This window comes from Macaca thibetana, chromosome 1 (genome assembly GCF_024542745.1).
Source record: "Macaca thibetana thibetana isolate TM-01 chromosome 1, ASM2454274v1, whole genome shotgun sequence".
NCBI classification, from domain to species: domain Eukaryota; kingdom Metazoa; phylum Chordata; class Mammalia; order Primates; family Cercopithecidae; genus Macaca; species Macaca thibetana.
This window is the reverse complement of record NC_065578.1, coordinates 2,545,159-2,571,985: the sequence shown is the minus strand read 5'-3', so window position 1 is coordinate 2,571,985 and position 26,827 is coordinate 2,545,159. Positions and strand designations below refer to the sequence as shown.

The following is a 26,827-nucleotide window of genomic DNA, read 5'->3' as shown; positions in this document are numbered from 1 at the left end:
ATTTCTGGTTGGCATCTGGGGTAGGTGAACCCCTGACTTTCCTGCAGAAGCCAAGGGCCCCAGACCCAGGAGGATCAGGGCAGATTCTCAGGTGTATGCTGGGTGCTCCCTCCCTAAGGACAGCATTACCCAAGCCCGCAAAGGCAACGGGCATTGGCGTGGGACACAGGAGGGCTGGCAGGGGCTTTCCTGGGACAGAGAGAACCAGTCCTCCTCTCGCCGTGCCAGCCCAGGTCAGCCGACTGGCTCGGAGACTGCCTCTTCTGCCTGCAGGTCCCAGGACGAGATGGCTGGGAGGAAAGGCTGGGCGGGACGTGGGGCCTGCCTCCAACCCCGGGGACACTGCAGAGGGATCCCCAAAAGTTCTACTGAATCCCTGAGTCCTCTAAACCACTGGCCAGCCTGAGCCCTGCAAGGCGTAGCTGTGCTGCCCCTGGGTTCTCAGCACACAATCGGGCCACTGGCCCTGTTCCAATGCTCCAGCCAGTGAGCAGACTGGCCACACCAGGGGCAAGCTCGGGGCAACCACGCATGAGGGGGTCGGTACTGGCCCACAGCACCCAACACAGGGGGGCCATGTCCAGGGGGCCCGGTGCCGGGCTGCAGCATCCCGAGTATGTCCCTGGAAAATGTGTGGCCACGGCCTTTGCCTGGGCTCAGAGTCACTGAAAATCCAGGTTCTTAAGAAATAACTTTAATGTATTTAGAAACCTCAAAACTGAAATCTCCCTGCCGGGTCCCCTCCCTCCAGCCAGTCCCCCTCTCAGAACGTGGGGCACTCCTGGGAACTCAGGGTCCTTCCTGTCCCACGTGGGGGTAGGAAGGGCATAGGACGAGACCTCACATTGTCCCCAGTAATCGCTCATGGTGGCCCCTGTGCCCATCAGTCTGGGTGGAGTTGCCCCGTGGGTGCAGCGGGGAGGTGGTGGGGCCCAGCAGCTGAGAGAGGCCCAGCCAGCCAATGGGACTAGGCTGGGCTCCTTGGGACACGGCGTGGCCCCCTCGAGCTTGACTAGGGGTGCCTCTCGAGGGACATGTGATCTTCCTTCTGTGAAGTGTCCAGAGCCCGGCACCACAGTCACAGGGTCTTGGGAAGCCCCAGGGAACCATACTGGGTCCTTGAGACAAGCCCCTCACACTCTCTGTAGCCAGGCACGGCCACTTGCTGATCAGGGGACAGGCTGTGCTGCCGCCGGCTGGCCTCACCAAGGCTACACGTCTGTCTCCACCCGCAGACGCTCCATCCTGCGGACATTGCCCTCCACGGCCACACGGCTGGTGATGAAGCGGGCAAAGTCCTCAGGGAACCAGCCTGTCTCTCCGTCCCGGAGCCTCTCGCCGTAGAGCCACCCTGAACACGGATGGGGTGGGAGGGAGGTGAGAGGAAGGCCATGGGTCCCCCGGCCCCTTTGAGCTGCTGTGCATGAGCACGCCAGGGCCAGGCTTCTCCTAGAACCGACCACCCGCTCCTGCCTCAGAGCAGACAGCTGCCGAGGCCTTGCTCACGGTCACCAGGCACCCGGCCCCTGCTCTGGTGCTCGCCACTGAGAAGGGTGCTGGGCTGAGCACACCCCACACAGCTCTGCCCGGCATGAGGAGGTGCCCTGCCTGCCCTCCTGCAGGCTCGTGCTGGGCCGGCTGAGCGGGGATTCCCTGGGAGGGCAGAGACACCTCCTCCTCCCCACATGGGACACAGAGACCATGAACTCGCTTTTGGGTTCATGGATTTTGGGGCTCGGGGATGTGGGAGTGTTTCCTTTGAGGAAGCCCTCGAGGGAGGGTGAGGCAGGCTGGAAGCGCATGGGCAGCTTGCAGCCCGGCATGCTCTGGGCCTGGCCAGGCTGGATGGTGACTCACGCCCGCCTGTCCGTGCCTGCCCATCTGTGCCCGACACGCCCACACTCACCGTCCTCCTGCTGCAGAACCAGGACCACGTCCGCCTGCTGCAGTGTGACCTCGTCTGCCTGCTTCGCAAAGAAGGCCTTGGTGATCTCCACCTGGGGCAGGTCTGGGTAGGGCAGTGGCCATCACAGGGCTATCAGGAGGCGTGGGCCGGGCTCCACTCCCCGACGGCCTCCAGCAGACACCCCTGGGGCCGGGGTACCCCACCTCCCGACTGCTGGACCCCACCACAAGGCCAGGTGCCAGGCTCCCTTGGGCTACAGTGGGGGCCAAAGTGCCCAGCCGTGGCAGAGGGCCAGCCCCGCAGGCCCCCAGCCCGCACTCACCTCCTTTGTTGGAGAGGCCCTGCCACTGTCTCTCGCTGTGTGTGAGAGCCACGATCCACCGCGCCCGGTCACTCCTGGGGGCCAGAGACAGCACGAGTCAGGCCTGGAGGCCGATCCCGCCCCTCTGATGTTCCCTGACTTCTGACAGCCACCCATGGGGGTCCGTGGCAAGAAGATGGGTGGTGGGGGTGGGCAGGAGTGGCTGGGCAGACTGTGCCAGGCAGGCTAGCCCCCAAGTCACCCCAGCCCCAGCTCACAGAGTTGGGTAGCAGCCACACACCCAGACCCCAGCCTGCTGGACCCAAGGCCACCCCGTTTCCTGGCACTGGGTCCTAGCTCCCTGCCCCTCCATTTGCTGTGGCAGACTCAGCCCCAGCATCCTTGTTTGGAAATAGGGCCCAGAGCTGTCCTCGGTCAAGAGGAGCTGAGAAGGAATATGGAGACTGGCGCACCTGCGTGCCTGCCTTCCACAGGGGCCCTGCAGAGACCCCATCATATGCCCACTCCCATTTCAAGCGCCAGGACCACCCTGCTGTCCAAACTGGCCCCCACTGGCCAGGCTCGCTGCACCCCAGCAGCATTGCGGTTTGCCTGCAGCTGTGCCCTCAGGGCCCAGGGCTCTCCTGCCTCGGGGCCTTGGCACGGCTCCACCTCTGCTGAGCAATCCCACCCTCCAGCCCCACCTCCCTCCGCTCACGTGGGCTGAGCCTTCCACAGGGCGCCCCCCGCACCCCACCCCCCACCTTGTTTCCTTTCTTGTTCCCACTCCTGGTGGCCCAACTGTTGGTGCGTCCCCTCCCGGGAACATAAACGCCACGAGGACAAGGCCGTTTCTGTTCTGTCCCCGGCTCTACCTCGGCACCTACGGCAGGGCCAGGTGCACGGTGGGTGTTCAGAGCCAGCCGTGGAACAGCGAGCGAGGCAGGCAGACAACCCGGTCCCCGTGGAGCTAATGTGCCTGGGGCCTGGGAACCACCCTCCTGGGAGCCCCTTACGCAGAGTCTGAGGAGAGCAGGAGCTGCTCCTGGCGGCCCTCACTGTTGCGAAGCAGGGTCACTTGGAAGGCATGGGGCACAGAGGAGCTGCGGTTGCCGCCCCCGGGCAGAGGGAGCTCAGACGGCTCTATCTTCTCCACCTGGATGTGGTTCATCTGGGCGTAGTCCTGGACCACGTAGCTCTCCTCGCTGTGGGGACACGGACAGTCAGTTGGTGGGACCGTCCCACCCAGCTCCTACCCGGTGCCTGCTGGGCTTCCGGCCAGGTCCCACCCGGCTCCCCTGCAGTGGTGGGGAGGCAGCCACGGAGGACAGGCTCCAAGAGTTCCCCCATCCCACAGAGCAGAGGCCACAGCTTTCGAGTCCTCCTCGTGGCTGGCACAGGCAGACCCTAGTCTGCAGGAGGCCAGAGGCTGCACAGCGAGCATCACCTGCCCCCGAGTGTCACACAGAGCATGTCCCGAGTGGAAGCCGTGCCCCAGCTCTGAGGTCAGAGGGGCCCAGGGCCAACTCCCCCAACCTCCTGCCCCAGGGCCAGCGGCCCAGTGTCCACGGAGCGGGGCTCCCCACACCCTCCTGCCCTAGTGCCACCTCTTCTTCTTGGTCACAACCAGGACATCGTTGAACAGGAACAGGTAGCACGTTGGCCGGCTGGCGATTTTTCGAAAAAGTCCAGTTTCTTCCACTAAGAACAGCTCCCCACGCTTCAGCAGCCACCGGGAGGCGGAGATCAGTGGGAGGGACTAGGGGGACACAGCCAGGATGAGCAGGTCCCCAGGGGGTCAAGGACACACAGCACCGGGTCGGACTGACCCCTGCCTCTGGACTGTCCCCAGTAAGGGTTGGATAGAGGAAAGCGGCACAATGTGTCCAGGCCTCAAATCAAGGTGCGACAGGCCCTGGACCAGATCCTGCCCGACAGCCCAGGGCTGGGTGACCACTGAACATTTCACCCAAGCCAGGACCCAAAGGCCAGTGCTGGGGAAGCCTCCATGCACACCTCACTCCTCCGTGGTGGGAGGGCTCCATGGCGATTATGCAGACGCTGGGCCTCCTGGGCACAAGGGCCCGCTCAGCCCCGAGGGAGGGTTGGCAGGGGCAGGCCTCTCTGTGATGACCACGCTCCATGTCTAGAGCCTTTCCTGGCTCCTGAGCCACAGAATACCCTCCCCCATGCCTGGTGCTGAGTTGCTGGAGTCAGTGGGGGGCAGAGAGATGGCAAAGGCCAGGGGGTGAACAGTGCAGGGGTAGTGGGGGTAGGCTGTGTGGGGGTGGGCATCGCAGTGGAGGGTGGCAGCACGGGGCATGGGGTGGGCGGCACAGGGGTGATGGGGGTGGATGGCACAGGGGCGATGGGGTGGGCGGTGGTGGGGGGGTAAGGGGGGTGGGCGGCATGGGGGCGATGGGGGTGGGCGGTGGTGGGGGTGTAAGGGGGGTGGGCGGCACGGGGGCGATGGGGGTGGGCAGCAGATGGGCGGGCAGCGTGGGGATGATGGGGGTGGGCGGCACGGTGGCGATGGGGGTGGGCGGTGGTTGGGGGTAAGGGGGGTGGGCGGCAAGGGGGCGATGGGGGTAGGCGGCATGTGGGCGGGCAGCGTGGGGATGATGGGGGTGGGCGGCGTGGGGGCGATGGGGGTGGGCGGTGGTGGGGGGGCGATGGGGGTGGGCGGTGTGAGGGCGACAGGATGGGCAGCGTGGGGATGATGGGGGTGGGTGGCGCGGGGGCGATGGGGGTGGGTGGTGGTGGGGGGGGCGAGGGGTGGGTGGCACGGGGGCGATGGGGGTGGGCAGTGTGAGGGCGACAGGATGGGCAGCGTGGGGATGATGGGGGTGGACATCGCAGTGGGGATGGCAGCACAGGGTGGTGGCGTGGGCAGCGTGGGAATGAGGAGCCTACCCACCAGCCCCCGCTCCTCAGCCACTGTTGACACCTCCCCACCTGCTCCCTGTGGGGCCCGCCCACCGTACCTGTGCCCCTATAGACTCACCTCCCACTCCTGGCCCGTGCCACCACCCTCCCTCCTGGATGAGCCTGCTCTCCCCACCCCCACACCCGTTTCCAACACCAACTTCAAGACCACGTGGGGGTGAGAGCCCCACTCGGGGGTGGGCCAGGCCTGGGAGGGGGTCCTTGCTCTGCCAGGGGCAGATGTTCTAGGATCAGGGAGACAAGTGTGAGGCCTGCACGGGTGTGGGCTCGGCAACAGTGGCGCGAAGTCACCGCCCTAACGCCCGCTCCGGGCAGCCGGCCCTGACCCACCCTCCCCGAGCTGGGACCCCTGTACCCTTGCTCGGTTGTCCATGGCCCTGAGCGAGGGTGGCCTGTAGCCTGTCACCCACTCCTTGCTCCCCCCTGAAGGGCACCCACTGGAGGGAGCACCAGGACAGGAGACCCACCTGGGCCCGCCTTGTGGGAGGGGCCCTGGGCTGTCCTGGGACAACAGAGGACGGGACCAGTGTGTGGGATTGTGGGTGGTGGGCTCTGGAGGGAGAGGTCCGAGCCCCGTCCATTTGTGACAGGGACTAGGGCTGTTGGGACCTGGGCTGGAAATATTTCACCCTACCCAGAATCCGGGCCTCAATGGGAAACATGAGATCTAGGCTGGCCCTGAAATCACCCTGTCCCCTCCCCTCTGTCCTCAGGCCCTGCCCAGCCCCTGAGGGGCCAGCAAGGAGCCCTGGCCCCGGTCAAGTGTACTGACAGGGCCACTCCTGTTGCCCCCTCCGCTTGGTCACTCAGGGCCTGGGGTCTGCACTTTGCCCGTGCAGTCCTGGGGATGGAGCAAGGGCCACAGAGGCCCACCCAGTGGGAGTAGGGGAGGGGACACAAGGGACACTCCCAGATGGGGAGACTGAGGCCTGGAGAGACCAAAGGCACCAGCCCTAGGAGGCCCAGCCCCCAAGCCTCATGAGGGCAGGCACCCACTCTCCAGCCCTCAGGCTCAGGGGTGTGACCTCACAAGCAGGCCAGCAGGGCGGGCCGAGTGGGAAGTGGCCTGAGTTGCCTGATGTCCGGGGCCACCTACCTTGACCTTGCTGAAGTCCAGCTGCGTGTGCAACGTGTACATCTGCTCCATGCGCTCCATCCTGTGGGCCCCCTCGTTGCACTGCCTCACCAGCTGCAGGGCATGGTCCCCGTGTGAGGGGCTGGTGCTGCAGGGCCCTGGCACTGCCCACACGTTCCACAGTGTGCCCAGGACTCCTGCCCAGCCAGCCCCTGGCTGCCCACAGTGCCTGCCCTGGACCAGCTGTGCCATAGGCTCATCAACTGTGCGAGAGTTCCACTGGCTCTGGGCCTCAGTTTCCTTGTCAGTGCTGTGAAAGGCTTGGGATGGATAATCTGAGAACCCTCGCTGCCCTGGAAGGTAGGGGGAGCCAGCCCTATGCCACCAGGTAGGGTGGGGTGGGGACAGGGTCGGGGTACAGGACTTGGGCGGGACTGGGGCCAGGCCCTATCTTACCTTGCTGATAGCCTTCAGTGCACGGCTGGCGGCCTTGTACCTCTCGGAGTGGCCCTGGGTCTTGAGGCAGAGCGTCTGGATGAACAAAAGACACGGGACACAAAGTCCCCTCTGGCATCCCAGGTGTAGAGGCTCCCACCATCACCAGACCCTGGGTGGGGCTGCAGGGTGGTCAAGAGCTGCCCCCAGAGGGCTCCTGCAGGGCCCCACCACCAGCCCCTGAACGGCCTCTGCACCACCTGGAGCTCTGCCAGGTCCTCAGGCCAGGTTGAGTGGGAACAGGAGCTAGCACCCCTGCCTGGAACCTTCCCTTCCCGTTCTTGGCCATCTCCATCCTCTCCATCCAACCTGGGGAATCGTCAGTGGAGGCCCCCTGGCAGCCCCATTTCTGCACATCCCTGGGGCCCCCAGGAATTTGAGGTTCTGTTTGGCTTGGGCAGTCCTGCCATGTGTAGCCTCAGGGAGCTTAGCTCAGTCCTGCCATGTGTGGGGCTGTGTGTACGGGCAGCACGCACACGTGTGACTATGCCTGTGTACTGTGTGCGTGCATGTGTGCCTGCATGTGTATGCATCCACATGTGTATGTGTGCACTGGGTGCATGTGTGTGTAGTGCCTGTGTGTGCATGTATGCAAACGTGTGTGTGCACTGTGCGCACATGTGCATGCATGTATATGTGCAATGCAGTGTGTGCACATGTGTGCAGGCATGTGTGTATTGGTGTGCATTGATACACATGCATTGTGTACACATGGGCACCCATATACATGAGTACATGTGCACTGTATATACATGTGTGCGTCTGTGTGTACACCTTTTACCGTCATGCGTCCTCTGCCCTGTGGCATCCCACACACACAGCCCATGCTGCTGAGCCCCTCTGAGCCCCTCTCTGCATCCACAGAACGGGGAGAGAAGGTGCTGGGGACAGGGCTACCACGTCTAGGAGGACTGGTGGGGCGGGGGCTGGGAGGAGGCTCAGCAGGGCTCTGGGTGATGCCAGTTCCAGATCGTCAGTGTGCCTAAACCTCATGAACCATTGAGTAAGTGAACACAAATTCGCCAAGGGCTGGAACAGCTCCCGGCACAGTGAGGTCTGTGGGTGGCGGCGACCACAAAGTTATCCTGGTTATTAAAGCCATCTTAGGATCATAACTATTAGAATATCATAGGCCAAGCCTGGAGGAGAAGGTCACAAAAGGGTAATCAAGGGGGAGATCCGGCAGTGGGACCCCAGGACAGTGTGCCCAGCCCCAGCCCCAGCCCCGGGCCGTGGACTCACATCCGTCAGGAGGGGCAGCCGGGTCACCCGCTGCATGGGGAGGATCAGGAAGGAGAGCACGGGCAGGCCCCCGCATGCTGGCCGCCTCTCAATCTCTCTCAGGACCTCTCGGAAGGCGGTGTTGCTGCTTCTGCAAGAGGACAAGGCTGTCCTTCCAGGCTCTGCATGGCCGGTCTGTACCCAAATCAGGCAGCACCTGCAGAAGCCGGGCTGGGAGCAGGAATGTGCTTTGGGAGACCAGGGTGCAGGACGCTCCCGAGCCACCCTCTGGGCCTCAGGGCCACCCACTCACGTCAGCTTCTGCAGCGTGCGCTGCTGGTAGACCTCGTTGGAGCAGTAGGCGATGTAGGGGTGGAAGTGCTTCTCGGCGTGCTCCTCCAGGATGTCACTGATGTCCTCGACCAGTACCTGGGCCTTGTGCCGCTGCTCCAGGTCCTCGAAGAACCTGAAGGCAAGGAGGGGTGAGGAGGGTGCCACGGGCCTGGTGGTCGGGCCCCATGTGTGCACACACACAGACGTGCATATCACACACACTCACACATACATATACGTGGCAGGAGCTGAGCTCAGCTCCCAGAGTCAGCAAGCAGCAAGCACTCAGGGCAGGACCCAGAGCTGGGATGCAGGACAGCAGGGAGGGCAGGTGGGAAGTGGTCACAGAGCCCCCCGCCACGATCCCACGCACTGGCACTGTCCCTCTGTTGTCCAGGGGCAGCCCCAGGGGCTGTCTCCAAAGGTGGACCCGTTTGGACCTCCTGTCCTGGTGCCCTGTCCAGTTGGTGCCCTTTGCCCTTCAAGTTCCTTCCAGCTAAAATGACTGGGCCTCCACACAGGCCCGGGCCCCCACTGCTGCACCCGCCTGCCCCTGGGAAGAAACTCAAGGACGGAAACTCAGGGGACAGGCACAAGAGCCCAGCCTCTGGGTCACAAAGAGGGGCGATGCCTGGGGCCACCCCCTCCAAGGATGAGTCCCCAATCCCAGGCAGCTCTGCTGGTCGAGCTCCTAGCTGGGTTCGCGAACTGTCGGTTGACTTTCACTGGGTCCCCCACCCCGTCCTGAGTGAACAGTCAAGGCCAGGAGGGCCAGGTGTGGGCTCTTGGCAGACTCTGACCTCCTCCGTGACCCACGCCTCAGCCCGGGGTGATCAGGATGAAGGGAGTTAACACTCGGTAAGAGCTAGGCCAGGGCTGCCGGGGTTCTGCCGCCATGGGCAGCCAGAGCCACCCACGATGTTCACTTGGTGTGTGAGGCGGTGGCCGGAGCCTTGTCCATCCCACAGACCCTCAGAGCACCCAACCTGAGACCACATCCATGTCTCCAGGCCCCTGCCACAGGAGGTCCTCCCACCCCAAGAGCTCTGTCCTTCGGAGGACTCCCTTGCCCAGGGTGGAGGTGGGCGGCAGTCCCTCCTCCCCCTGCTCACTGGGCCCGACTGGGCCTGCCACCCACACAGGAGCCATGCTTCCTGCAGGGAGAGCGTCCTGAGAGCTGCTTGCCCTAGAGAAGCCCCAGGAAAGCTGCAGTCCCCGTGGATGAGGACCCAGGAAGCCATGGGAGGCCTCGGCTGCTGGATGAGCAGGGCCATGACACGTGTGGGTGCCGAGGCCGGCCAGGCCAGTCAGCAGCTCACATGGGAGACTGCAGGTTCTGAGAAAGGTCCGGGAGAGCTGCCCACCAGCCGCCGACCCCAAATAGCGATGATTCCCCAGAGAGTTCACTGTGAATGCCAGGAGCTGTCCAGGACCCAGCTGGGGGAGGAGGCTGAAGCTTCCCGCCCTGGGGCAGCAATCTAAAGCCCCAGGAGGTCAGAGGCAAACACACAGCTGCCTGAGGCAGAGGGGACTGGAGGACACAGAGCCTGCATGGCTGGGGGCAGAGCTGGGGGAGGGGCAGCCGCTATCCCAGACCCCTCCCCCTCCCCCTCCCCCAACCCCAACCCACAGATGAGTCAGAGTTTGGGAGTTTCCCATAGCTGGTCCCTGGAGCTCTACAGGAAGCCCCTGTCTCCAGGGACAAGGCGGCTCCCCGCCCACCCTCAGGGCCCCAAAGCTCCGCAAGGGCACCCCACAGGCAGCAGATGGGTGGGACTCGCCAGGGGCGTGGCTGATATAAGAATGCGCCAGCAGCCACCACTGTTGGAGCAGCCCCGTGCCAGGCACTACAGGCCCCTAATCATCTCCCAGCACCACCCAAGCCCATGAGGGGGCCAGAGGCACCGCCCCTCAAGTTACCATCGAGGCTGAGGCTCAGGAGACCGAATGATGCTCCAGAGTCCACCTGTATATAGGGAGCAGCACAGGGTTGAGACCACACACACCCCTGCCCACGCACACAGGCCCCTGCCCACGCACACACACCCCTGGCCAGGCACACAGACCCCTGCCCAGGCACACACACCCCTATCCACTCATACCCCTGACCATGCATACACATGCACACACACCCACGCATATACACCCCTGCCCACGTACACACCCCTGTCCGTGCACACACCTGTCCACACACATACATCCATGCACACAACCGCACACACACAACCATGCATACACACCCCTACCCCGACACACCCATGCACACACCATGCACACCCACGCACACCTGCCCACGCACACACACCTGTCCACACACACACCAATGCACAGACACCCGTGCACACACCCCTGCCCACATACACCCATGCATACACATCCAGGTGCTGGATGCTCCCGAGTCACCCTCCAGGCCTCGGGGCCAGCCCACTCACACACACCCCTGACCACGCACACACCCCCCACCCCCCACGCACACCCCCGTGCATGGCTGCAGCTGCATGTCCGGCCTTTCCTCCACCTCCAGGCCCTGCAACCAGAGCTCAGGTCCAGCCACCAGACACCTTCGGGTGGAACATGACCCAGAGCTGCAACTAGAGGCTTCCTGCCTACAGGTGAGCAGCTTGTGGCCACCGCTGCCTGGGTCACACAGCCCTCTGTGGCTGGGCGTCCTGGTGGGATGGTGCTTGGCAGTGGGGCAGGGCTGGACCCCTGGGAAGTGCTCCACATCTTACGAACAACCTGGATGCTACAGCCCCAGTGCTCAGCCCGGCCCTGGGGCCAGCTCTTGGTGGCCTCAAGGACCATCAGAGGTCATCACACTCCATGGGAGCCAGCAGCTGCCCTAAACCATCCCCGATCAAGGTGCAGCTCAGGCTCCCCAGGGCCTGCTGCCGACGGTGCGGTGCCCATGGGGAGAGGCACCTTCCCGGCAGAGGACCCTGTGCAAAGGCTGTGGCGTGGCCTCACCTCTGACTGGCACCCAGGACATCCAGGATGTTGGAGAAGAGGTGGTGGTGCTCCATCTGCGTCACGGTCGCCCGCAGCTCCTTGGACTGCAGGAACTCCTCCACCAGGACGCTCAGGCTGTGCTGGTAGGAGAACTCCGATGTGAGGATCTCGAACATGGCCTGCGGAGAGGGGCCTGGGTGAGCCCCACAGTGACGCTGGACACGGGCGTGCCTCGGTGGCCAATTCTCAGAACAGGAGGACATGCCCCGGGTGGCAGGGGCCGGTGGGGACAGGAGTCCCGGACAGACCCCTGGATGGGACCATCAGGATGGCCAGCCTGGAGACGCCAGCCTGACGTCCCTGGGTGCCCCTGGCTGGGTGCCTGATGAGCCGCATGAAGCTGGGCAGCGACCCCACCTCCTCGTCAGAGAAGGGGGAGATGGCGGCCCCTGGACTCCGAGGATTCACCCGGTGGCGCGAAGGGGCTCTGTGAGGGCCTGGTGCAGGTGGAGGCACAGCCCGGGCCTGTGTGAGGCGCTGGTGAGTGTGACGGGGCCTGGCGCTGGAGGTGGCCGCAGAGGGATGGCCGGGTGGCACCACTGTGGCTGCTGCCCCTCCCCGGGTGTTGCATGGCCCAGGCCATGGGGGACAGCCCTCCCGCCCAGGGCCCTCCCCTCCAGCCCAGGGCCCTCCCCTCCCGCCCAGGGCCCTTTTACCTCCTGCCTCTTCCGCTCCTCAGTGGAGAGCTGGTCTAGGATGCCCAATTCCACCACCTGGGGGGACACAGGCCCAGGAGCTGCAGGTCACACATCCTGGAAGCCTGGGCCAAAGTCTCCCTTCTTTCCTCTCCTGATGGACCAGGGCCAACATGGCCAGCAGAGGCGGGGCCCGGGCAGAGCACCCACAGCCACCCCACACGGCTCAGGGAGGTCCGATCCTCGAGTAGGCCTGTCCTGCCCGGGGTCTATCCCCATCATCTTCCTCTCTGTGGACCCTCCTCAGGGCAGCCGCCCCCACCCCCGCCCAGCCAAAGAGCCGCAGAGCAGCCCAGAAAGAGCATGGGGCATCCAGAGGGAAAGGCCAGAGGACGGGAGATCTTGTCCCGAAGACCTTCCTGGCAGACGGAGAGGCATGGAGCCCACCCAGGGAGGAAGTGTGGAGGGCAGGACTGTGACTCAGACCCCACCTGGGCGAGGCGAGTCAGTGCCCTGCCTGGAAGGTATGGGTGATGCTGTGCCCGCCGGGCTCCCTCCTCCTTGGGGCCCACAACTGGCGGGTCGCCTTGGCGGGAGCGTGGCTCGCTTGGGGGAGCGCATCAGGACCAGCGGGGCTGCTACACTGCCCGGGGGTCCCCTCTCCCCTCTGCAGCACTCAGGCCACCCTGATTCGTGCTCTGCTCCTCACTGGGCCGGGCAGAAAGGCCTCCCACAGCGCCTGGGCCACGGGTGAGTCCCCCATTCCCCAAGCCAGTGCCTCCTTCCTATGCAGGGTCGGAATCTCTGGCAGTTACCAGGGTGCAGTACTGGACACTATCCCAGACAGAGGGAGACCACACGCCCCCAGCTCCCAGCAGGGGAGTAAGACTGCACTTCCAGACCTTTCTATCTGTGGGGAGGCTGCCCGCTGCCTGCCCTCACCCCACACTGGGCCTGCCCTGGCCGGGGTCCCGGGGTACGCAGCACCATGGAGCGTGGTGGGCGGGTGCAGTACCAGCCCCTCTGGATGGCAAACAAGGAGCCCCATTGTACCACAGGTGGGGGCCCGCCCTCCCTGCTTCCCGCCACGCCCACGGCCACATGGTCCCCTCCCTCGGGCCTCAGGGCGCGGGTCACATGCTGGTCCACCTGGGGTAGGAGCAGTCACCTCCCCCAAGCACAGGGACCACTGCCAGGCCACGCTCTCCACTGAGACCCCTGTAGGGCAGAGACGGGCCCCCCGTTTCAGATACGGAAAGTGAAGGAGTGGCTTGGCCCTGGCCTCAGCTCCAAGCCCCGGCCCCTCCTGTCTCAGCTGTCTCCCTACGAAGACCCCTTAGCTCTCTCCTGGGGCGGGGGCCCTGGGAAGGGACTCATGGTGCCCGCAGCTCCCTGCAGGGCAGTCTGAGCAGGGCCGGCCCTTGCACGCACAATGGCAGGGCCCTGCATGGGCAGGGCGACTCTGAGGGCACAGGAGGGAGACTCCCAGGTCCGCCACCCACAGCCGAGGGGCTTCTGGGAAGGCTGCCCACCCTCCCTGGGAGGACTGGGCTGCTGCTGGGGACCAGCCACCTGGGCTCAGGGAAGAACAGTGGGGGGACCCCTGTGGCTTCTGCCTGCCTGCCTCTGTGGGGCAGCCTCACCCACCCTCCGGCGCTACCTCCGGGAGCTGGCTCCAGGTGATCTGGGCAGGCCGGTAGCTCTTGACCACAATGGTGGTGTCCATCTTCTGGGCTCCCTCGGGGCTGGAGGACTCATCAAGGATGTCATCATCAGACTCCTGGCTGGTGTTCAGGCCCCGCTCCTGGATCTCCTGGTAGAGCTGGGGGTCTAGAGAGAGAAGGAGGGTGACCTGTGGCCCTGGGGGATTGGAAAAGGCTGCGCCTCCCTGGAACTTGCCGGCTGCGCCCTCCCAAGGGCATCTCAGAGCCCATGATGACACGAGGCAGCACAGGCCCTCGCGGGTGGGTCCTCTAGCACCCACAGGCTCTCACGGCTGTATGGGAGAGGGAGGCTTTGGGAGGGGACTGCCCCAGGCTGGGCGCCAGTCCCAAGACCTCTTCTATGCCACAAGCCCCACCTGAAATGGGCTGGTCCCGGCTCAGGGCACCTCCAAACCCTCACAGCAGCCCCCAACCAGCCTTACCCTGAGACACGGGGCATTGCTGCTGCCTCCTGGGGACACTTCCCAGAGATTTCTGTAGAGGAGGCCTGGGTACCCCCTCCTGGGCCCGTCCCTATCCACAAAGCTTCTGGGGGATGGAGGGCGCCACTGTGTCTTGGGGCCTCAGGTCTGGAGCTGGGCACTTGAGGCCTTAGCCCTCCCCAGGCCTCACTGCCTCCGATCTCTACACCCCTGTGCACTTTGATCCAGGTAGCAGGCACCTCCCTATGTCAACCCGTGGGATGTTCTCATCTCCCCCTAGCAGGCTGAGCGTGCACCACTGCCACCCCTGCTGGAGGCCCCAACACATGGCTGCCCTTCAGCCTTGAAGAGTCCGGGCAGAGCCCGTGGCGTGGGGCCGGCACCCTCTGATCTGGCCTCGGTACCCCAACACGGCCACTGTAGGCTGGGCCCAGTACACATATGGGGTGTTCAGGGCAAGACTGGGGGCTCTGTCTGTGCCCTGCTCTTCAGAACACACAGAATAGAGTCCAAGTGAACTTTCTAGACCTTTCTAGACTCAACAGGGCTACATGGTGAGACCAGCCACTGGGACCTCAGGACCTCAGCCTCTGGAAGGATCCCGTCAAACAGCTTTGGTGACCCCGAGACACCAAACCAAGGCCCACCCGAACCCCAGGGTGCCCCAGTAAGTCCAGCTTCAACTGGAACCCAGCCCAGCCCAGCCCGCGGTGCCTCCCAAAGCCACACTCACCGTCCTTGAAGGAGCCCTTGTGCCCACGTTTCCGCCCCAGCGTCTTCTGCACAAAAGAGACACAAAAAGCGCAGCTGTCAGCCGAGGCGGGTGTGGCCCACAGCGATTCTGCCTCGGGACCCCAGAGACCTCACGGCTCCACACGCGAAGCTGTGCCCAAGAGATGTCAGCTCCAAAGGGCCTCAGGGCTGCCAAGCAGAGGCCAGGACAGGTGGGAGGAGGGCTCAGAGCAGGCAGGACAGGTGACTGAGGGTTGTCAGGTCCAGGAGGGCTGCTTGGAGGAGCAGGAAGGGTTGAACTCATCTCGAAGGGATGCTCAGGAGAGTTTCGAGCAGGACTGGAGGGAAGCCGGTGGCAGGGCAGTTACGGTGGGGAGAGGGCTGTGAAGGGACAGTGGGGCAGGACACAGGCCCCTGGGGACCAGGACCTGGTGGGGCAGGTGAGCAGGGACTGGTCAGTCAGTGTCTAGCCCCAAGCATGGGCCTGGGGGCCCCAGCAGGAGGCCGGGATGGCAGAAGCGGTGGGAGGGACTGGGCTCCTGGGAAGCCCCCAGGCTCAGGTGCCCGGCTCGGAGCCCACCCTCCTTGGCTGGGACACCACACTTTGCCGACGCCACAGGTGTGCCGATTCCCGGAAGGAAAGGGGCTGATTTCTCGGAACGAGTTGGGGCCTGTAAACTCCCCTTACTGGTTGGGAGCGTGTGGCGCTCCCAGCTGCACCTGGCCTGGCACCCTCAGCCCCATGCCCCGCACCCCACCTCAAGGGCTCCCCCTAGCCCCCTTTTGACCTCCAGGTCTGGCTGGAACTGTTGCCTCCCCCACCCCTCGACCCCGTCCTCTCCTCCTGTCTGCCTCTACCCTAACCCTCCTTCCTCCGGGACCCTACCCTGACCCAAGGCCACGGGGAGCCCCCTCCTCTGTGCTCCCAGCAACCCCGAGCTGCCCTCAGCCCAGCCCTCGGCATTCTCCCTGCCCTGGTGGCCCTCTGAGGACCAGGCCCATGCCCCTGGGCTCACTTTGGAACCCCAGCACCAAGCATGTGGCAGGTGCCCAGGAAGTGTCTGCTGACTGCATGAAATCAACAGTCAATGAAAGAATGAGCCCCGTGGGCCTACTCCTTGTGGGTGCAGAGAGTGCTGGGGCCCTTCCAGCCCCTGGGGTGCAGGCGCCTGTGGCAGAGGTGCCGAGGCATTTCTGAGTCCTGGGCGTCTCAGGTAGGCACAGCAGGAGAGAGCCGTGACTGAGGATGGTGACTGGTGCTGGAGACATGGGGGGGCCCCACCTCAGCCACCATCGGCCTCCAGTGGACGCCGATGGGACATTCTGACAGGTGGTCTTGGCATCCCCAGAGGCTGGCACTGCCACTCAGTCTGGGCAGGAGCCGGGGCTGAGGAGGCAGCAGTGACGGCAACCAGTGAAGAAGACGCTCTGGCAAGTGCCTTCCGTGGACACTGTCCAGAGGATGCCCAGAGGACGGCTATGATCTTTGCTTCCACATGGGGAAGCCAAGGCTCAGGAAGGTTCAGGAACTCGCCTGGGTCACACGGCACCTGCCCCCGCCCTCGTCCTTCACTGAGGCAGCCCATATGCTTAGGGCCTGTTTTCCAACACGTCTGAGCGAGGCACCCAACAAGAAGGGTGGCCCTGGGACCAGCCCTGTACCTGCTCTGCATTCCTGAGGGTGCTCGGCGCTGCCAGGGCCTCCTGATGGGTGGTTCCAGAGCAGCTCGCCTCCCCTACCCCAGCCCTGCCTGAGCCCAGACCCACCAGCTAAAGAGACCAAGCAAGGGCCGGGCGCGGTGGCTCAAGCCTGTAATCCCAGCACTTTGGGAGGCCGAGACGGGTGGATCACGAGGTCAGGAGATCGAGACCATCCTGGCTAACACGGTGAAACCCCGTCTCTACTAAAAATACAAAAGACTAGCCGGGTGAGGTGGCGGGCGCCTGTAGTCCCAGCTACTCGGGAGGCTGAGGCAGGAGAACGGCGTAAACCCGGGAGGCAGAGCTTGCAGTGAGCTGAGATCTGGCCACTGCACTCCAGCCCGGGCGACAGAGCAACACTCCGTCTCAAAAAAAAAACAAAAAAAAAAAACAAAAAAAAGAGACCAAGCAGGGTGGCCAGAGTCCCAGTCTTGGCCGGGGGGGTGTCCAGGTGCCATGCCACTCTCCCTGAACACAGCTCCCAGCTCCAGGGCTGCCTGAAATGAAGGCCTGACCCCCAGCCTCAACGGATGGTGACTCTGAGGATGAGGGACACTGGGCCCAGGAACCCCAGCAGGACGCTCTGTCCCCTGGGCCCTAGTGACACATGCAGCCAGGCTACACCCTGCCCAGCGAAGGGTCTGCCGCCACCATGCCCCAGACCTAGAGCCACCGCCAGCAGGCAGGGAAGCAGGCTCTGTACAGCGGGAGCGTGCACACTTCTCCCGAGCCCGAGGCTGCCGCACAGCTGCCCCGCCTGAGTCCCTGTCCGGAGCTGCGGGGGCAGATGGAGCCCAGGCCAGTCACTGCAGCAAGGTCACCCTGAACCCTGTCATCCAGGCAGGCTGGCTCCTGTCTGGGGCTTGGAAACAGGGACTGGGCCCTTCCAGGGATCTGGCCTCCAGCAAGGCTGGGAGCGGGGACACCAGAGTCTGGGGCCTGGGTAGAACCCTCGACCTTTCTGAGCCTCTGCTGCCTCGTCTGTAAGGTGGGATCTTCACACTTACAGACTGGGCTGAACTGGAATAAACCAGTTGAGAGTCCTCATGCAGCAGGTGCTTACTAACGGCAGCTGCCACGATGCAGAAGATGACAGTGGTGGAGATGGCCAGGCCACCCCTCTGCCTAGCAGCACCCTCCCCGCGGTCCACGCGGGCAGGCCCCTACCTTGTTTTTGGCTGGGTTCCGAGTGTGAGGCTGGCTGGGTTCCTCGGCCAGAGCCTGGAGCTTAGGGCTTAGTGGGATGGCGTCCCCCTGGCCACCTGGCTTCCCCAGGCCCTTCATGGCTGCCCGGTAGGATTGGTTCCGCAGGTTCCGCCTCAGCATGCCCCCGGGGTCCTTGTCCATGTCCATGTCGTCCAGGGAGAAGCTGGGGGCTGGGAGGAGCTTAGGGTCCCGCCGGGCGGCCTCCCTGCTAAGTACAGCCGCCCCGAAGCTCTGGTGGCGGGCTGGGGTCTTCGCCTTGCTGGCCACGGCCAGGCTCTTGGGGATCAGCTGCTGGGTGCCCAGCTTGAGGGCCGCCGGGCTCTCTGTGCTCAGGACGATGGGCCGCGGCTCCTCGTGCCCTGGGGACCGAGGCTGTGGGGGTGCCGGGACCTCGGGCTGGAAGACGGCATTGTCCCTAACACGCAGGGAGCCACGGACCATCGGGAGCCCAGAGGCTGGGTTCCCACTGGTATCCAGCCGGAGCTCCGAGTGGAAGCGGTATTCCAGAAGCTTCTCCTCCAAGGAGCTGTCTGAGTGCCGCTGGGACATGCTGGGTGGCTGTGGGGTCCTGGGGAAAGGGCAGAAGTGAGGGTCTCGTGAGGCTGCTCTCCCCTGCCCCCTCAGGTGTCCACCCCCCTGCTCTTTCGCGTATGCCTGGCCGGGGCCCCAGTACAGCTCCCAGGACACAGCGTGCAAGCACAGCAACGCAGCCAGGAGCAGAGTGGGTCAGCGGCACAGCCAGCCCTAACCACCGGGAGCCAGCCACGTCTGATGCCGGAGGCTGGGCACAGGACGGGATTAGGCAGGCACTGGTTCTCCGAGCTCCAAGGGACCAGGTGGGCACAGCTTATGGGGGGAGGCTGGACCTCAGAGGCTGGGAGGCCACACTGCTTCCTCTGACGGGCAGCACGCGCTGAGGACACATTCCTGAGCCGGGAGGCAGGTGGGGCAGCTCAGGTGCAGGGCCCTGGAACCCTGCAGACCTGGCCTGGACTCCTGGCTCACACCTGGCAGCCAGGCAGCCTCCTGGAACCACTTCCTTGTGGTGAACACGAGGGTGCTGGTGCTGCGCTGGGGGCTTCCTGAGGTCAGCATCAGCCACAGTGGCAGTGACCACAGCCTCTGCCTCACTGGGGCCTTCCAGACGCCCGAGCCAGGCTCTGCTGGTGGGGGTCAGGCACATTTGCCCACATGCTCCCGGCCCGAGCCCAGGCCTGTGTGATTCCCCTCTCTCAGCCACGCAGGGACATGACTGTGGCGGACTGTCCATGGAACATTTCCACACACCAGGCAACACGCTGGCATTTTTCCACGTTTCTGAACTGGGCATAAAGCTGACAATTCTGGTTTCAGGGAGTCCCACCAGGCACCAGCCTGAGAGTCTGGTATGACACCTGGCCACTGGGCAGGTATGGTGGCGGCAGGGGTGGCAGCCCAGAGTCCCACGTACACCACCCAGCGCAGGGCGGGAGCTGACCTGCAGACATTGTTGTAGCCCGATTGCCACACCCCGTGGGCTGTCCCACCCCCACCACCCTCCTGCCCGTCCCTCCTGGCAGCACGTGCCCCCCAGCCCATCTGTACCCCACTGTTCCCTTCATGGTCCAGGGCTGGCAGCCCCGCCCCGACACTGCTGTTTCCTGTTTCTCACCTTCCTCCTTCCAGACCCGAGGCAGGGCTGCCCTACTGCCCCTTGGGAATGGCACAGTCCTGTGACTGACTTTGGGACATGTGTCCCCGCCAGGTAGGAATGTGGAGAGCCAGCTCTCGACCTGCCTCTGCACCTTCCCTGGGTGCCATGACTATGAGCTCGTGTGGCCAGGCAGAGCCCCAGTGGCCTGGACCCCGTGTGACCGAGATATGCAGAGCCCCCAGCCGACACGGCCTGCAGGAGCCGGGCCTGGAGGTCTGTTTCCAGGCACTTCGCGGGGCTTTTGTGGCTATACATCACCTCCTGAGTGACAGCACATTGCTTGCCAAAGCGGTCAGGCCCACAGCAAGCTTTCACGCCCCAGGCTGCTTGCAACCCTCAGGCCACTGAGCAATGGGTTCTGAGGGTCTGGTCTCCCAGGCCTCCCAGCTTTCCCCTCTGCTGCTCAGGGGCTCCCCACACGTGTCAGGGGGCAGCCCTGACCGAGGCACGTGGTCAAGTGACGCTGTCTCTCTGTGCCTCAGTTTCAAAATCTGTAAAATGGGCACGATAAGAGCAAGGCCTACCTCCTGAAGGTACTGCAGTAAGTGTAAAGTGTGCAAAGTGTGTAACAGGCCTGGCCGGTGTGAGGCCTACATCCACGTTGTGGTGACCAAGCCTTGCTGAATCAAAGGCAAGTTCACGTTCCCTATGCTCAGGGAGCTTTATAGGTTCAAAGGTAACAACATGGAGAAAACTCACTGCTTTCATTCTTTTCCTTTTAAAACATAAAAACAAAAACAGTAAGAGCCACCACTCAGTATGCCTCCTATACACCCAGAACGTCACATGCATGAAAATGACCAGAGTCTCTCCAGGGTGGAAACTGATTTTTCCGATGGGAAAACAAGGCTGGGTCACTTGCTCCAAGTCACCTCCTACAGGGAGGTTGCCTACAGTCAGCCACACAACTGACCTGAATTCACACTTTTGGAGCACCTGCAGGGCACCTGGGACACCACTCTGTCCCTGCTCAGCCCCAGGAGCCACCAAACTCTCCCAGGACACACATTCTATGCTAAAACCATCCCAGGAAGGCACGTGCGGCTGAGCCTCCCAGGCCCTAGGGAGGGGCGGCCCCCACGCTGGCTGGGAGGGTACATTCCTCAGGACATTCCGAATCACCGGCCGAGGACAGCAGCAGACACAGCAGGCCTCCCCCGGGGCTGGTGTCCATGACACTGACCCGGCGCTGGTCTGCACCATCCCAGGATCACCCGCTCACAGTAACGTGTCTGCGTTTTACCCAGGCCTGGCCGAGAAATCTGTTTCTTTTAGGCTTCTGTCTACACGCCAAGCAGAATGCACTCGGTCCCGCAGTCCTTTTATTCTAAACGTGATTTCTTTTTTTTTTTTGAGACGGAGTCTCGCTCTGCCGCCCAGGCTGGAGTGCAGTGGCCAGATCTCAGCTCACTGCAAGCTCCGCCTCCCGGGTTCACACCATTCTCCTGCCTCAGCCTCCCGAGTAGTTGGGACTACAGGCGCCCGCCACCGCGCCCGGCTAGTTTTCTGTATGTTTTAGTAGAGACGGGGTTTCACCGGGTTAGCCAGGATGGTCTCGATCTCCTGACCTCGTGATCCGCCTGTCTCGGCCTCCCAAAGTGCTGGGATTACAGGCTTGAGCCACCGCGCCCGGCCCTAAACGTGATTTCTTTACCTGGGAGGCATCTGACGTGGGTTGACATGCCCACGTCGTCACTGTGCCCAGTCTCCCACCAAACAAATGTCCCCAAGACCCCACAGCCCCCAAACACAGAGGCCCCAGCCTGCACTGTCTCAGCCTCTGGCTCTCATAGAGGCCTTCCTCCTCCCTAATGGGGCCAGACTGCCCAGGCCTGACGGTCCCTGACCACGTCCTCTGAGACAGTGTCCTGGCCCTGGCCAGCAGCGTTCCCTGGCTGGCGGCGGCTGTCCCAAGAGAGGGCAAAGTCTGCTCCACTGCCAGAAGGTGCCCAAACGGGAACCTGTCAGGCGAGCCAGAGCCAGAGCCATTGCTGGGTGTGACCTCCGCGCCCACGGAGGCAGCCACACCCACAGGTCTAACAGAGAGCCCTAGGGGTGTGGGCAGGGGCGCTGGAACCCAGAGCTGTGGCCCTGGCAGGCACCCACACCCGTTGCCTTCTGTTTTTCAGTTTTTCTAAAGAACTGTGAAGACACAGACACCGTTTCAAAAGTCAACGAGCACCAAAGACTTAGCATGAAAGCCCAGCGTCCCCTCCTCCACGCTGCCTGGATCCCCAGAGGCCACCGCTCTGGGCTCCTCAGCTTTTCCCAGAAAAAGGCACAGCCTGCTCTCAGTGACCCCCGCCTATGGGCATCCCTACCCGCTCCTTGCCTCTTGGACGAGCACTCCATCACAGCCAGCCCCATCACACGATGTCTGTGCCGGCACAAGGTGCTAAGCCCCGGGGCAGAGTAAGGCCTTGCCCACCTCTTGTTAATCATGATTTTCTCTCGTTCCACCGGCCTGGTTTTCCCCAGTTAAATTTTCCCTGAGTGTTCCGGCATCTCTGCCATGTGCTTCTTGAGAATATATTCTATACGCTTGGCAGGCCAGCTCTGTGTTTTTCCCAGACACCCCCATCCTTCCTCTCCAGAGGGCCTGGTGCTCTGGGCCTCACCCTGGGCGGATCCCAGGACCTCCTCTGCCGCTTCTGGGGCTGGAGGCTTGGCCCCCAGTCCCCTCTCACCCGCTCCGGGCCCTCACTGCGCTGAAGCACATCCCCAGGCACTGAACCCGGAAGCCACACGGGAGGCATCTTTTGGACGCCTGAAAATGTCTTGTTTCTTCCTCTCCCCTGACTGGTGGCGAGGAGACAAGTGTTCCCACTGTAGATGCTTTTCTCCCAGAGTCGGGAAGGGCCCTTCCCTCATCTTCAGAGTTGCTGGGGAAGGGCCCCAATGCCCCGATCTCTTCCTCGTATCATGACCGGTGTGTGGTTCTCCCTGGCCCCACTGAGGGTCTGGGGCACCTGCTGGAGGCTGGAAGCTCTGGCTGTCGTGCTGATGTGCCTCTGTAGGGTCCACATTCGTTCACTGAGCCAGGCACTGGGTGGAAACCCCCATGCGGTCACTCTTGTCTTCAGGGCTGTACGGATTTTCATATTATTTCTTCCATTTTGTTTTCTCTTTTTGGAATACCCACTAATGAGTATTAAGCTCTGGCATTTTCTCCTAATTCCTTACCTTCCCTCCCCTACTTTGTTCTCTGTGTGAGGTTTTCTCTACTTGATCTTCTTATCTGCCCCATGGTCTTGTCATTTTCATTATCGTCAAAGAGCCCTCTGCTCTTCATTCCTGTCATCCTGCTCTTGTTTTATGGGTGTAACATCTTCTATTATCTTAGAGAGGAAGTATTACGTTTTCTTTGGAGGGAGTTTCTTTCTTTCTGTCATGGGCTGCTGGAGCTGTGCCCCCACCCCACACTTCCTCCCGTCTCCGCCTCTGCTGGCCTCTGTCTCTTAGGCACAGGGCTTTCCTCTGCTGGCCTCTGTCTCTCAGGCACAGGGCTTTCCTCTGCTGGCCTCTGTCTCTCAGGCACAGGGCTTTCCTCAAACATCTGCTGCTGGTGGTTGATTTGCTTCTGCTTCTATTGAGGAGAGAGGCCTTATGCTGGTGGGAGGCCCAGGTGCACACGCCCTGAGCACAGGTGTCTCACTGGGAGGGCCCTCTGGGACCCCCAGCCCCACGCCAGGTCCGTATCCTGAAGTCTCTCCTGAATGACGGCTGGTTTCTGCAGTGGTCTCTCTCCATCTCCTCACTGAGATGCTGGTCTGCTCCTGGTGCCTGGAGCCAGTGAAGGGGAGAGGCTGAGAGCTCAGACTCCTTTCAGCAGCTGGCCATGCTGTCCGGGCCACAGTGCCACAGAGGTCGGTCAGATTCCCTGCAGCAGCTCGTGGGCCAGTGGCAGACCTGCTCCCCAGTAAAGGCAGCCCTGACTTGCTGAGTGGGGGCTGCCAGGAAAGCTCCTTCAAGCATGCACAGGGCAGAGGGAGCCGCAGGCTGTCTGTCTGTCTTTCCTGTCTCCCCATGTGTGTGAGCCCTTGCAGGGCAGGGACAGTTTCCTGTTCGTGTCCCCACAAACAGTCGGGCTCAGTTCCGGCACTAAAAAGCAAATGCCTGCCTCGGCACGTGCTCTGCCCTGGTCTCCTTACCTTGATTCTGTGTCTTCCCAGAGAGGCCCTGGTGTTCCGTGCCAAGAACCAACTTGCAAGGGGACTTTGCTCAAAGTGAGCAGAGGCTGGGCCAGGGCAGCCCACAGAGGTTCCAGGCCTGTCTGTGCCACTTTTTGGGCGACTTCCTGCTGCTTCTGCTCAGGGTGGGCTGGAAAGGACCTCCCATGGCTGAGCCCTGGGACCCAGAGCTGTCTCTTTTCCCTTTACCACTAAATACCCCACCGTGGTATCCCTGACGCATATAGTTACAGGGCACGAGGGACTTGTGCAGGAGGAGGCGTGTAGCAGAGGTGAGTAGGTGGAATCCGTGGTCTCTGGCCAGTCTCAGGGGCCCCTGCCCAGCCTGTCCGTTCCTGTCTGCACTTGGCCTTGGCTGATCTGCCGGATCTCAGACCCAGCCTTGGTCGGGTGGGCCGCTCTGCAGTCCCGCCCTCCTGCCCCCTCATTCTTCCGGAGAGATGGGCTTCTAGTGACTCTAGTGGGTGCCAGCCCCATCCCTCCTACATCCCCACAGCAGTACAGTGTCCCAGCTGAGGCCTGGGGCTCTGAGCACAGCTGCTTTCATGGCCACCAGGACCTAATTGCCCAAGTTTGCTGCCCCTCCAGTTAGGACGCTGCACGGGCCTCCAGCTTCATGTGGTCCCACCCTCGGGCATTTCTGTCCCTCCTACCCTGGCCTCTAGGTCTGGCTAACCCCACTCGGCCCAGTGCGGCGTGGCCTCTCTAGCACCTGTCCATCCAACCTCAGTGCATGCAAACTCAAGCCACAATGATGCCCTTGTACTCCGGTAATTCTGCCCAGCCAAACTTGACTCAGTCACATAATCTGGGGGGAGGACTTGGTTTTGTAAATCATGCAGCACACATCAGCCAGCTCCGTTTGCAAGGTGGCCAGAGGTTCAGCTCTGCGGCCTGCACTGGGGCAGTTTTGCCCCCCAGGGCACATTTGGCAACGTCTGGAGACACTGCTGGTAGTCAGGAGTCCTGGCTACTGGTCGGCAAGGCTGCTGGAGAGACCTGTTATCTGGATCAAGGCCCCTAGGGCTGCGGTGGGGAAACCCTGGGCAGCTAAGCAGAGAGCCACCCTGCATGGTGGGGGCGGGGAAGTGCATTTGGCCCTCCCACCTGGACGTAGCCAGCTCAGCCCAAAGCGCATTCCAGTCACTCCCCAGCTCCGGCTCTGAATGAGACGTCCCATAAACCCAGGCACTGTCCCTGGCTCTGTTGCCACTCACGGGGTTCCCCCAAAGGGTGGGAATCACAGCCTGCCTCTGACAGGTGCCTACGCGGGGGATAGGTCCCCTGCCACCCAACCAGGTGCAGAGGGAACGTGGCCTGCCTGGGTGGGACTGCTGGCCAGGCCCTGTCCTGACCTGGATGGCTGTCCCCAAACGGGGACGGGGGGGCAGTGGGGCTTCTGGCCTCGGCCAGGGAGTCACTAGAAATAAGGACACTGCTCCAGACAGACGGTCCCCTGCGCTAAGGACAGGAGCAGCCCAGATCCATCCGGAAACCAAAACTAAAATTCAGACCCAAACTCACGGGGAGCGCCTGCACCTGGATCACAACGTGAACACAGATGGCCATCCTCAGGATGGGGACCCGCGCTCCACATGTGAGCTGTGGGGACCCTGGCACGCCGCTTCTCACTGCTTCACTTCTGTGCCTCAGTTTCCTCATGTGTAGGTGGAAAGTGCTTCCCACATAGGGTGGTCCTATGGGTGAGAGACGGCCCCTGGAGAGCCAGTGCCCTCAGGGAGGCACCCCCAGCAAGGGTTTCTCCCCAGTGTCCAGGTTGGGGGAGTGGGGAGGGCCCATCCCACCCTCCAGGTGACTTTGGTACAGGTGACTTACTTCTTCCAGGAAGCCCCCAAGACACCTCCCTTCCAGCAGAACTGGGTGGGTGGGGAGTGCCCACCTTCAGCCCACAGCTCCTGCTCTGGACAGTACCTTTCACCCTGTTCCCCTCTGCTGGCCGTGGGCATCGCATAGCAGGGACCACATCTGCCTGGCACACTTGTGGGTCAACATCTTCTAACTCCTCAACACTCCTACTAGTCCCATTTTACAGATAAGGAGACTGAGGACCCAAGAGCTGTTAAGTTCACAAAGAGCCAGGATGTGATGGGCACACCTGGGAACTATGCCATGGAGATGTCAGGGCCTGCAGCCATGCACAGCACCTGGACCCTGTTGCTGGTCCAAGCCAGGCCCACATGCACCCCCTAGGCCCCCATGTTAGGTGGTACACACACTGTTCCCCTCAAGGACACAGAGAAGATTCAGGCCTCGATTCAGGTCAGATGCAGAGGCCACCAAGACCTGCCATCACTGCCACTCCCTCGGTCCCCCCACCTACTCAAATCTCAAAAGGGAGCCTGTTCCCATTTCACAGACGCAGAGAGAGGCTGAGCAGGCAAGACAAGCCGCCACGGCTCCCTGGTAGGTGGGACGCCCCCCTCCCCCTCCCTGCCTCCCTTCTCAGGGGAGACAAAGCAGGTCCCTCCCTGCCACCGCCCACCAAGTCCACGGGGTGGGGGAGGGGCGTGTGGTTTGGGTTTGTCTGGGGTGTTGGGTTCTTCCTTCTTGGAGCTTTTCTGAACTTTTGGGACCAAAGCAGGTTTGGGCGTCAGATTCCCCAAAGAGCTCCCGGGAGGGTCGTTCTGTTCTGCCCCCCACCCCATGCTCTTTCAAACTCTCTGGGGCTTCCAGCGTCCTCCGCGCTCAAATCGGAACCCAGGTTCCGGTTGCATGCAAGTTTTCCTTTAGGAAGAGGAAGCGGCCACTGGGGGTCGAGAGCGGGCAGCGAGCGAGCGTGCAGGGGCAAGCAGGGGGCTGCCTGGGGGCGGCTTAGCCCGCGAACCCCGCCCCTCCCGCCCCGGCGGAGGCACGGGAGGGTCGCGAAGTTGTTGCGGCTCCCGGGGCGGGGCTTGCGGGAAAAGCGAGGGGAGGAGAGGCGCCCCCGGGTTCCCGGCGCCTCCCCCGGGCTTACCCCCCTCCCCCGGCTCCCCCGAGCCCCGGCTCACCTGTCCCCCAGGCTCTCACCTGCGCCGCAGGGCGGAGGGACGGAGGGGCGGCGCGCGGACGGTGCAGCTTCCAGCGCCGGATCCCCTCCTATCCTGCAGCCGCCTCGCTCCTGCGGCCGCGCGGTCCGGCCCGGGGCGCCTCCTGCACTTCCTGCGCTGTCTGGCGGGAGGGCGGCGGCTGCGGCCCCGCAGGTGGGCGCTGGGCGGGCGGGGCGGCTCCGGGTCCGAGG

The 26,827-nt window shown here is 63.1% G+C and overlaps 1 protein-coding gene across 1 annotated transcript; it reads right to left on the bottom strand.

Annotated features, from left to right (window-relative positions):
• Positions 1–678: 678 nt before the first annotated feature.
• On the bottom strand, positions 679–26,827 carry ARHGEF16 (Rho guanine nucleotide exchange factor 16). Its single transcript, XM_050803648.1, has 15 exons — positions 26,617–26,827; positions 17,668–18,274; positions 14,801–14,846; positions 13,582–13,751; positions 11,943–11,999; positions 11,245–11,405; positions 8,258–8,410; positions 7,966–8,095; positions 6,685–6,759; positions 6,250–6,342; positions 3,815–3,966; positions 3,224–3,412; positions 2,229–2,302; positions 1,907–2,008; positions 679–1,351 (listed from the first exon to the last, which is right to left on the bottom strand). Exons 2-15 carry the CDS (start codon positions 18,253–18,255, stop codon positions 1,212–1,214), a joined length of 2,130 nt encoding a protein of 709 aa, XP_050659605.1. The 5' UTR covers positions 18,256–18,274; positions 26,617–26,827; the 3' UTR covers positions 679–1,211.